At 38.0% G+C, this 12,439-nt stretch overlaps 2 protein-coding genes across 2 annotated transcripts in view; one reads left to right on the top strand and one right to left on the bottom strand.

The window, feature by feature from the left end:
- Positions 1 to 12,439, top strand: part of LOC109472110 (fanconi-associated nuclease 1-like) — a 45,518-nt gene that overhangs the window by 5,222 nt on the left and 27,857 nt on the right. The window contains exon 5 of the mRNA XM_019771686.1: positions 673 to 771. Within this exon, the coding sequence (XP_019627245.1) occupies positions 673 to 771 (99 nt within the window). The remainder of the gene's footprint in view (positions 1 to 672; positions 772 to 12,439) is intronic.
- The window catches only part of LOC109472115 (neurexin-4-like), a 13,463-nt gene continuing 3,580 nt past the window's right edge, over positions 2,557 to 12,439 (bottom strand). The window contains exons 3-7 of the mRNA XM_019771691.1: positions 9,660 to 9,791; positions 7,918 to 8,061; positions 5,817 to 5,974; positions 3,987 to 4,131; positions 2,557 to 2,874 (exon numbers count right to left, since the gene is read on the bottom strand). Of these exons, the coding sequence (XP_019627250.1) occupies positions 2,690 to 2,874; positions 3,987 to 4,131; positions 5,817 to 5,974; positions 7,918 to 8,061; positions 9,660 to 9,791 (764 nt within the window). The 3' untranslated portion in view covers positions 2,557 to 2,689. The remainder of the gene's footprint in view (positions 2,875 to 3,986; positions 4,132 to 5,816; positions 5,975 to 7,917; positions 8,062 to 9,659; positions 9,792 to 12,439) is intronic.

The following is a 12,439-nucleotide window of genomic DNA, read 5'->3' as shown; positions in this document are numbered from 1 at the left end:
GTAGTAAATGGACACCACATTTGATAACAGAGTTTAAGTTTAAATGTGCTACAAACCACCACACACATCAATATGTCAGGAAATATAGAGTAGGGGTCCTTTCCAGTGTGAGTTGTTCAAATCTTAATTATGTAAGTCTGGTCTTATGCAGCCTGTACTCACTGTTCAAAACTGGTATTTGATATCTATACTATAGGCGGTTATGCAAAACAACCCATTGGAAGAGATAGGCTTGTGTAGTTGGAACCTGGCAAAAAATATTGTTTTGAAAACCAAACAGTGCTTATAATCATTTATGATTAATATATGCAAGACTACAAAATTTTATCTTTGTTTGCTATATGTAATTATGTTAATTATACTATGTAAGCACTGTTTGCTTCTCAAAACAATATTTCTTGCCAGGTTCCAAACTGACTGCCATGGTCATTGTGATGTACATTTGTAACCATACAGCTAATGTATAATTGAATTACCTGGTGGCAGGAATCTAGCTGGCATGAGCTGGAAGTATGGTTTGATGTTTAATATATTGTACATGTACCTTCAAAAGTGTGTATGTTTGGTGAAAATCTTGATTGAGTTACACTATATTTTTTAATGCAGCAGAAAATGTTGCATTTTAGTGTCGTATAGGCACTTTAAGACAGAATGTTCTTATTTTCATTGCAGACAAACCATCCTAATGGTGAAGATGGGGAAGGTGACATACCCTAACTTCGCTATCAACCGACCAACCAAGATCTTCAACAACAGGGAGGACTTGCTAAGGTTAGAGACTCACATTAATCTTCTTTGTTCATGTCACATTAGAACACATTATCCTGTGTTATTCTTTTATGACCCAGACCTCAAAATTAAACTTATCTTCCTATTGTCCCAGCACTGTCCCTATATTAATTTCAACTGTCCTGAAGTGAGGATGAACTTTCCCAACCTGTTTTTTGGAAGTATTGTATGACTTTTGTATGACAAAAATAGGAAATTTGAGGGGACTTTTCCGGAGCCGGATGTGTGCCTGGTGAACGAAAGAAGGGCTGACATTCTGTGGTGGATTATTTTTCTATTGTCCCTAAAATGTCCCAAAGTGTCTTTATAGTTGTCCCGGCCAGAATTTTAGTGGTCAGAGGCCATCGGGACACTGCTAATTTTGAGCCCTGATGTCCAAGTTGGTAGAGCGTTCGCCTTGCATTCGGTAGGTTGTGAGTTTGATCCCCGGCCAAGTCGTTCCAAAGACTTTAGAAATGGTACATAGAGCTTTCTCTGCTTAGCACTCAGTATTTGAGAAAGAGTGTTAAACACACACCACATACCAGTGGACTTAAAGTAGGCCCCTGCTGTCGTGATTGCACTATACATACTGTGTGGTCCAAGGGCTACAGAAATGGAGATGGGCACCACCCTATGCACCGCCTTATACAGAAAGGACTTAAATGTTTTTTATCTGCTGCATTGCTGACTCTACTGTCCTTAAGTAAATGGAGCAGATGAAATTGGGAGTCCAGAAGAAATGACATAATATTAGGAATGCATAGTATTACTCACTGATAACCGTTACAACCTAGTTACCTCCGGGGGAGGAGACATCCTTCCGCGGAAGGGTTTTGTGAGAGATTTAGATTTTGTTCACAGCTGTTTCTCGTGTTTGGGTGGACGGATGTTTTTGGGACTCGGTTTTTTTTTGCTATAAGGCTGTAGATAATGCACCTTATTTGTTTTTATTGTATATGTGTTTTCAGGCGTGAAAATGGTGCTTTTTGGTGGCCCCAGGACACCCCTTTGAGTGTGAAAATGGTCGCGACCGTTGACCTTTGGCGTGTTTAAGTTATTCTCTGTCTGGTCTACGTATATGACCCCTCGCAAATAGGGGTGTCGGGTCTTGATAAATTCTTTGTTTAAACCCCTAGTCCTGCGGCGTGCAACAATTGTTGTGCACATGCATCTTCTCTAACACATAAAATTCAACACCATCAACTATACATAACAAATTACATAATTATAAAAATATACAATAAGAAGCCCATATAAGGTATAAAATCTCAGATTTTACTTGTTGCATATCTCTACGTACTTTAACCTATACTGTGCAGTCTTGTTCAGTCATCATATAAGATAAAACAAAAAAAAGACAAACTCAACCAATTTTTGCTAGTTTCAACTTTTAATAAAGGTTGTTAGTAAGTACAACATATAGCTGCAGTCCCTCATATTGATAACAAACAAAATTACAAGTCAAATGCTGTAACTGTATTCATTACTGAGCATACAGCTTGTCCTTTATTGGAAGATAATATATTAATAGTGGCCTTGGTCTGCATCAGAGTGAGCAGTGTATTTTGATGAACAATGTTAATTGCCTCGTGATACACAATAAAAAGGATTGGCATCATTTGAATCTAACTTCAATCAGCCAATTCTGAATAAAAAATGGTGGCCAGCACCCGTCCCTAGCCTCCATAGCAATTGCCAAAAACTGGGTGGTTTGGGGGTCTTCAGGGTCTTCGGGAGCTTTTGTGTGCTATTTTCTGAATGCATATAGACAACATAGCCGGCCTGGTTGAATTACCCCCGTTTTTTTTAGAACTGGGCTAATCAGAAAACAGCCGAAGACCACCAAACCCCCAGTTCTATAAGCCTGCTACGGAGGCTAACCCGTCCCTACTATATACTTGTCCCTGTCAGCTGGTAGCTAGTAGCCTGTGCACTCGAGCTTGCCCAGGGTGTAGTAGCCCTGCTCCCACTCGTGGCCGGTGTCGCCAAAGTTCAGACGTGACACGGGCAGCGTGGCCTTGTCTGTCAGGTAACCCTCGTCAGCACGCCAGCGCTTGTCGTTGACATCGCAGTTGCAGCGTGGGTTAGCCTTGGCGCAGGTGCCTAAAGGGTGTGCGGAAAAAACAGTCATGTACAGAGCTTGAAATATACTGGTACTTTTTTTCTGCATACCTGCAAGGTACCAAACTGCACCAGACTGCAAATTTACCTGAACCTCTCAGACTTGCATGGATCATACTAAAAACTGTTCAGAAATCATTGCCATTATTTCTTTTATACTTCGTAGGTGGTAAGAGTCAATGTAGCAAATAAAAATCCACATACACCTAAATATAAACCCAGTACGTGAACCAGTACAAGGTGCAAGACTTAATAGACATCAGAAATACCTGCACAGCTCCAATTTTACCTGCACTAAGGTGCATATACACCCAGTATTTTGAGCCCTGTAATAATGAACCATGTTTCAGAATTACATGTCTAGTATAGTTGCCAGTTATTTGCAAAATGCTTTTTAGAAAAATCCAGCGAAAGGATTGTGAACCCCCCCCCCCAAAATGCGCTGGAAAAATCTACAGTACTGTCCAAGGGCCCTTCAACATGTATTGTACAATTACTACATACAAATTTTTAATTTAGAGTCCGAACTATGGGTAAGTTTAATAGATGGGTTTTTGCATTGCATCTTGGCTAATGAAATGCACTGAGAGTTGCTTGTAAAGTGAGTTGCAATCAAACCAGTCACTATATATTATCCTTGAATTGGTTTGTACCATCATGATTACTAATTTTTCTGGAGCAAAAACAATGGAAACTAGAGTTCCACGATCTCATACCTTCGCCAAATGATGTTAATCTTTATGACTGGCAAATTATAGATTACTCCCCCTAATTATGCAAATAGATCCTCATTTGCATGAAATATATTAGTAGCAAGGGGGCCCAAACTCACGTCACTTCTTCCCCATGAGAAGAGGTACCAGTCCTATCATTCAAATTTCGTGACTCTAGTATGTCTATGTCAGCTGCGGTACCATAAGAAGCCACTAGGGGGCCCAACATCTGATCATTTTGAGGTCTCATCAAGACCTACCCACTTATACCAAATATCAAGTCAATCCATTTTAGCCTTCTCAAGTTATCGTGTTTACAGACACACAGACAGACACACACACACGAACGCCTCTGAAATAATGAGGTAATGATGACTTCACCTGTCTCCCCACATGCACACTTGCCACTGCCGGGACTAGCCCCCGCCCAGTAGTCCATCTTCTCACCCTGACGACTCTCCCAGCTCGCGTAGGTCACCTCAAGGTCAAGAATACGGCCGTGGATGGCTGAGCTGAAGCACTCATACTGCATACACAAGAAAAAAAACTTGTTTCAGTCTTCATTAGGGCTTCGTACCTTTTCGTAACATCAGGTACAGGTACAGGTACAGAGGTTTAGGTCCAGGTCCGGACCTGTACCTGTACCTGAAAATTCACGCGCGTCACAATTGTTCTACTGAAATTCTTCGATGATGACAGAAATATGAATAAAGTGTTGACAATTTGTCCTGTATCTTTCAAAGAACATCAAATATAAGTATAACCATGGATGATATAACTAGGTTTCCTATCTCACTTCTCACTAGTTCTCAGTCACCCTCTTAGTGACCCACACTTACTGAACCATGGGACAACTGACTAAAGGTAAATCTCTTTATTTTAATGCTGGATGTTCATTTTCCTGGCAGGCCTCCTTGTGTGTAGTGATCAAGTATGAATTTTTGTTTCGGTCCAAAAACCGGTCCACCGACGTTTCGGTTTTTTCGGACCGGACCGATACTGTTTTTCCGGTCCATACCAGTCCACCTGGACCGGTACGCAGCCCTAGTCTTCATATATTGACAATCGTGAGTCTCACTTGTATTTTCCAAGAAAAAGCCAACTCAAATCTAAACATTGTTTTTCCTTTGAAGTGTATGATCAGATACTAACTAAAGTTGAATAATTGTTATTTTACAGAAGCTACAGCTCTGTCTTCAGTTATGATTCTGGAAAGTATTGAGCAGTGGTGACTCATTAGCAAAACTCATTGTTAGCTACATTGTACTCTAAAGACTGTTGCCAACAAATATTCAACAGTTTCTATTTCAGTTTCAGTGTAATCACAGAACGTACAATCATGTGCTGCGTCTGCGTGAAACCCATAATATTGTTTGTTTGTTTGTTTATTTCGATCCCCATTAGTGCTTAAAAGCACTATTCTTCCTGGGGTCAATAAAATGAAACATTAATAACAAAACTTGTACATAATGATGAATACAAAATAATAAAGTAAGTTCAAAATCAATAGGAGAGGTCAGAGGTTGACCTAAAAAAAGCACAAAATAATCTGAACATAATCCAGTGTTGTACATAAACAACAAAGGTGCCAACAAAGGTATAAATAACTTAAATAACAGTGAATAGAACATAATGTCCAACTGATCATAATTCCAAAGATGAATATAACAAATTGATCAGCCATTTAAATTTGACAGAATGTCTTGTTTATGGCCGGATTTGCATGTAATTGTTTAAGAATGACATCCCTGTCTATAGGTCTAACTGTTTTGTTGGAAAGGAGATATTGTCTGCAATGGGCAAGATTTGGATGCAACGTTGACCAAACATCCAACATAAATTGTGAAAATTTCAGGCGTCGTACATGCACAGTATCAGGGTTCTAGCTAGGATTTAATTTTAGCGTAGTGGCACTGGCCGCATGATGAGGGAGCAAAGCGGAGCTTTTAAAGATTTGAGCTTAAAAAGAGGTCATTTGAGGGATACCCAGAGGGAAAAAAATGTTATTTCTTAGGTATGTACAATGTATCTTTGATTTTTCACATTTGATCTGGCATTCTCGGACAAAGAAATACAGTCACAATGCCCCTATGCTGTATTAAAAATTAGCATAGGGGGGGAAATTTAGCATAGGGGCCCCCTACGCTACTTTGCACTAGCTAGAACCCTGCAGTATGTTCTGCCAACTGAAGGTGCGCTAGTTCAGCTAACCTTCAAAAACTGCCTGCAGGATTTGGAAGCCTTGATCAAGGCAGCAATCTGCTCCATGGAGGCTCCGTGGTAGGTTATGTCCTTGGAGTAGGACCCAGCTGTCTCATAGCCGTTCACCAACATCCTCTCCTCACTGTCATGGCCCACCACTGTGATTCCTGTAGATAGGGGACACATTTAGGAACACTGACACATGTTCTATGCTGGCTATATAGAACATGTCTTTCTGTCATTTGACAGAATCTTGCCGCTCGTGGCAGACAAACATTTTGCCAAATGCATCATCTTTGATGGACAAAAATCAGTGTGTAACTGTACAGTTACTGTAATGAAAAGAGATGTCAATAAATTAAGTAAAGTTTACCAGCAGAATTTCCCCCGCAAAGTGCATTTTGCCCACTAGAAAAGATTTCTTGAACTAAAAGCTAACTGTTCTTGTAGCAAGAAAAACATTCTGTGCATAAGAAAAGATTTCTTGAACTAAGAGCTAACTGTTCTTGTAGCAAGAAAAACATTCTGCCACAAGAAAAGATTTCTTGAACTGAGAGCTAACTGTTCTTGTAGCAAGAAAACCATTCTGTATATAAGAAAAGATTTCTTGAACTAAATTAAAGAGCTGTTTTGTAGCAAGAAAACCATTCTGCCCACAAGAAAAAATTCTTGAACTAAGAGCTAACTGTTCTTACAGCAAGAAAAAAACTCTGCACACAAGAAAAGATTTCTTGAAGTAAGAGCTAACTGTTCTTGTAGCAAGAAAACCATTCTGCACTCAAGAAAAGATTTCTTGAACTAAGAGCTAACTGTTCTTGTAGCAAGAAAACCATTCTGTACATAAGAAAAGATTTCTTGAACTAAGAGCTAACTGTTCTTGTAGCAAAAAAACAATTCTGCACACAAGAAAAGATTTCTTGAACTAAGACCTAACTTTTCTTACGGCAAGAAAACAATTCTGCACTCAAGAAAAGATTGCTTGAAGTAAGAGCTAACTGTTCTTGTAGCAAGAAAACAATTCTGTACATAAGAAAAGATTTCTTGAACTAAAAGCTAACTGTTCGTGTAGCAAGAAAACCATTCTGTATATAAGAAAAGATTTCTTGAACTAAGAGCTAACTGTTCTTGTAGCAAGAAAACCATTGTGTACATAAGAAAAGATTTCTTGAACTAAGAGCTAATTGTTCTTGTAGCAAGAAAACCATTACAAAATGATGGGGTAAAAACACTACAAAATGATGGGGTAAAACTTGGACTTAACTCACTTAAGGATATGGCAGTAGTGGCGCAAGACCGAAACCTTTGGAGACAAAAAGTCAGACAAGGAGTCGACCTATGCAACAAGGTTGCGGGAGGATCTATATAAAGGTCTAAGGTAAGGTAAGAGCTAACTGTTCTTGTAGCAAGAAAACCATTCTGTACACAAGAAAAGATTTCTTGAACTAAGAGCTAATTGTTCTTGTAGCAAGAAAACCATTGTGTACATAAGAAAAGATTTCTTGAACTAAGAGCTAATTGTTCTTGTAGCAAGAAAACCATTCTGCCCACAAGAAAAGATTTCTTGAACTAAGAGCTAACTGTTCTTGTAGCAAGAAAACCATTGTGTACATAAGAAAAGATTTCTTGAACTAAGAGCTAATTGTTCTTGTAGCAAGAAAACCATTCTGCCCACAAGAAAAGATTTCTTGAACTAAGAGCTAACTGTTCTTGTAGCAAGAAAACCATTCTGTACATAAGAAAAGATTTCTTGAACTAAGTTAAAGAGCTGTTTTGTAGCAAGAAAACAATTCTGCCGACAAGAAAAAAATTCTTGAACTAATAGCTGTTTTTACAGCAAAAAAACAATTCTGCACACAAGAAAAGATTTCTTGAACTAAGAGCTAACTTTTCTTATGGCAAGAAAACCATTCTGTACACAAGATTTCTTGAATTAAGAGCTAACTGTTCTTGCAGCAAGAAAACAATTCTGCACACAAGAAAAGATTTCTTGAACTAAGAGCTAACTTTTCTGACAGCAAGAATTTCAAAACAATTCTGCACTCAAGAAAAGATTTCTTGAAGTAAGAGCTTACTGTTCTTGGAGCAAGAAAATAATGTTGTATCCACTCACCAGTATCATTGTCACTGGTCATGTCACAGTAGACCTGGAATGGCTCCACTCCGTAGTCAAGGTCATCAGGGTCGATGGTGTAGGTGCCAGACTTGGTTTCCCCATTCTCCTTCAGGTCAGCACAGGACGCAGAAATGTGGGTGTCTGCTCCGTGCAGAAAAAAAAATAAAGACAATAAAGCAAAGACAGCATAACGTCAAGTGCCTAATATATAGTGAAAAGTTTATTGCAAATTCATGCAAAACATAAAAGAACAATGAAATAGGCCTCGTTTATGATTGAAATGTGTTCCGGTTTGGCCACGATCCGAATCGAAACGGAATATATTTTTGGCCATTTTTGCGTCCGTGATTCAAAACTTGAACCCACACTGGAAACGGTTTCACACCTCGAATTGACTTGCATTTCATATGTATATCACAATTTCTTTGAATATTTCCTGAGAACCCGGCTCGTAAGGCGGAGAGTTTACGCCTGTCCGGGCGAGTGGTCGCTCGTTCCCGACTCATGTCCTCCCCATGGCATAGGCTGTGCCCCGGACGCATCTGGCGCAAACCCCCACGGTCCGCCGCCCCAATGCCCCTGTTGGGCTACCACTCGCCCTCACGCCCAGGGTAGGTTCTAGTACACACCATCCAGTTTCCTCTGGATCTCCTGATTTACCCAAGTCAATATCGGAATTCGAAGTCCCGTTTCCTCAGTCGATCAGTAATTAGAACTGGATGTCAAGATTGTACGATTCAAGTAGAATTTTCGGCAGTACAAGCCACTGCGCCGCAAACTATGACCGACCGTGGCCCCCACGTACCCGGGAGTACAGCGTCGAACCGGAACGCTTCGCATCCGCGCGTTCATGATTACAATTCTACGAATGCGAATCGTATCGTATCGTTTCAGACCACCTCGCGAGGTGGTTCAGAATAAATCGCAACGGAACCGGTTTGGAGCGTTCATGTTCCTAAATGAATCGATTTATTTTTTTAAATCGAATTGATTCGCAACAGATATCCAATCATGAACGGGGCCATAATAGAGTATAAAATAACTAAAGTCTATATGATAAAGGTAGCTGTCTAGAACTATAACTATGTCTAAAACTACTCTAAAGGGTTTGACTTCTCTACTGTAATATATGATAATTGAATTAGAATGCTTCAATTTCTTTTTCAGTTTTCTGTGATCAGGCAGAATATCAATGGCATTCCACAAAAAGGAAACAGACAATGAAGCAAAAACAGCAACAAATTTATGACTCCTGCTAGCATAAGTCAAGTGCCTATAAAACAACAATTGAATGGACCTATCACATATTACGTCACAGTTTGTTTACCTGTTCTAAAAAACATTCTAGAATGGTCAGTTAAACAATAAAGATCATTTCAAAGTTTTCAAAGTTAGGTATGTTTGATTTTTGCTGTGTCTAGTTTTGTTGACACAGCATTACGTGCCGTAATGGGTGATTTAGTTGTGACATTAGACGAAAGTAGTACTGTATCAAAAGCTTCATATTAAGGCTAACTCTACATAAACACACACCACGCTACGCACCCCTGTACAATATAAATGTCGATTGACCGGCATTCATTGCGGTAAACAAACTGTGACGCAATAATGTGATAGGTCCATTAGAATGCTTCAATAATCAATTGCAGTCTTTGGTGATCAGGCAAAATTTGCTAAAAAGACTTTGTACAACATCTGCTTTCAATTGCAAGGGGTTGAGTTCTGGTAAAATTAATTACCTGTTCCTTGGTCTTTGCGAGGCTTCACCACTTGCTGCTCTGGTGAAGGCTTGTTGGACTTCAGGAGCAGTTGTTCTAACTCCCTGATCCTGCCCTCCAGCTGCAGCATCTTCAACAATCCAGTAGGAGGCGCTGTGACATGACAAGTGGGAAGTTAACTGTCGTTAGTTACATTTTTGCTGGATTTTAATCCAAGTCATTTTGATGTGCAATCTTCAGATCTTCAGCTGCTAATGTTTTTCATCCATTAATTTATGCAGGCAGATAGCAAGAGGTGGCTTTTTTATATTTTTTAAACAATAATTAATTAAGCCTTTCTTCCTAAAATACTAGTCTACAGTGTCCAATACATTGTACATGCATGATGCAGGCTAAAAAAATGCATAGTGCCTCTATCTCAAAGCTTTATTTGGTAAAATTGGCCTTGTGGAAAATGCTCTACCCCAAAAATCTCTACCCCAAATTAGTGTATTAATTCATTTACTTTGTTTTTTTTAGGACTGGCCGTGGTTAAGTACTGTTCATTGTGTGAATCTGTAAATACTGTACAAAGCATCTGTCTTCTGTGTTAGGATTACCTCTTCAGTGAGCTAAAACTGAATTGTGATCACTTTCCTTTCTTTCGTGTGTTACAATTATCTAACTAGAAAAGATAACATAATAATTTTGCAAAGCAAATGCATAATTTTTACCTTTTGCACATGGTCTTCTCTGTTAATTCTTACTCACCAACACATTCACATATATGGTGACAGAAGTGTAAATCTGCTATAAAATTGCTACATGATGTAACCCAACACAAGTTGCCATGGTGTGAGAGACAGTCTGCTTCAGGTCATTGACCAGGTCAGAGGTCAGTGTTTGGAACAGAAGGAGAAACAGAGCAAAAACTAGAAAGTTTTGCAAAGCAAATGCATAATGTTTACCTTCGGATATGGTCTGCTCTGTTAATTCTTACTCAAACACATTCACATACATGTATATCTATGGTGACAGGAGCCTAAATGCCTTCTCTGAAATTGCAACATGATGTAACCCAACACCAGTTACTACACTACCAAAAATGACATTTCTAGCATTCTTGTTTTTTCTTACAGTCAGAAAATATTTCTTCCCTGAAGCAAATTTTTCTGTATTTAAGAACGAAATTTTGTCCACGAATTAAGTAATTTTTCTTGATAGACTTTTTCTTGCAGTAAGAATATTTTTCTTATAGGTTTCTATATAAGTTATTGTTGGTTACTTCTAGAATCTTATTCTTACAGTAAGATTCGTGATGCAGACAATTGTTCTTATACAAAGACTGCAGTTCTCAATACAAGCCTAAAATTCTATAAATCTGGAAGTTATTTTGTTCTTTCAAGATTTTCGTTCTTATCCCAAGAACACTACATTCTTATCTGCTAGAAATAGCTTCTTACTTCATCTCACACCCAGAATATATTTCTTCTGTCAAGACCAAAATTCTTGTGATACATAGAAATAGATTAAGATTCATGTTCTTGCATTGCACTAAAAGAATAATTTTTTTCTTGTGCAAAGAACTTTTTACTGTCAGCAAGAACCGTATTCTTTGAACAAGAATCCCCGTTTACCAGAAAATTCAAGAAATCCACGCCACGTTGTTCTTATTCTCAGAATTTATTTCTTAAAGCTAATAAACCATTAAGAATATTATTCTCATGATAAGAATTACGGGTTCTTACAGGAAGAATATCTATCTTGTTCGCAGGAAAATATTTCTTGAACGAAGAGCTAACTGTTACACAAGAAAATATTTCTTGATCTAAGAGCTATTTGTTCTTATAGCAAGAAAACCATTCTGCCCACAAGAAAATATTTCTTGAACTAAGAGCTGACTGTTCTTGTAGTAAGAAAACCATTCTGTAGACAAGAGAAAGATTTCTTGAACTAAGAGTTAACTGTTCTTGTAATAAGAAAATATTCTGTATATACAAGAAAAGATTTCTTGAACTAAGATCTAACTGCTCTTGTAATAAGAAATCCATTCTGTAGACAAGAAAATATTTCTTGAACTAATAGCTAATTATTCTTGTAGCAAGAAAATCATTCTGTATACAAGAAAACATTTCTTGAACTAAGAGCCTAGCTAACAGTTCTTATAATAAGAAAACCATTCTGCACATGAGAAAAGATTTCTTGAACTAAGAGCTAATTATTCTTGTAGCAAGAAAATCATTCTGTATACAAGAAAACATTTCTTGAAGAGCTGTTCTTATAGTAAGAAAACCATTCTGCACATGAGAAAAATTTCTTGAACTAAGAGCTAATTATTCTTGTAGCAAGAACCTCATTCTGTATACAAGAAAACATTTCTTGAGCTAAGAGCTAGCTAACAGTTCTCATAATGAGAAAAACATTCTGCACATAAGAAAATATTTCTTGAACTTAGAGCTCAATATTCTTGTATCAATAAAACTATTTTGTCCACAAAAGAAGAAATAATGTTACAGAGAATGATATTGCAACAATTAAAATCCTATAACAATTATTTGACAGGCCTCTCTTGACACTGACAGTATAGGAATATTCATTATCACATTCATTATGTACATGTATCTAATATTCTTTGAATGGAAACAAGTTTTACAGTAAACTTAAAACTATCATACGATGTAACCAACAAGCCATTATCATGGTTAAAGAATACAGATCATATCACATTCCAAAACATTCAGCAAACCCTGCAGCTTTGGCATTATAGCATTGGCACAGTTACAGTCTTTGGAAACCTGAAAAAAACAGGAAAGACCTTTCTT

This window comes from Branchiostoma belcheri, unplaced genomic scaffold (assembly GCF_001625305.1).
Source record: "Branchiostoma belcheri isolate BF01 breed outbred unplaced genomic scaffold, Haploidv18h27 scaffold269, whole genome shotgun sequence".
Taxonomy (NCBI): Eukaryota; Metazoa; Chordata; class Leptocardii; order Amphioxiformes; family Branchiostomatidae; genus Branchiostoma; species Branchiostoma belcheri.
Note: the sequence above shows the minus strand (reverse complement) of the source record. Positions and strands in the feature narration are given on the sequence as shown.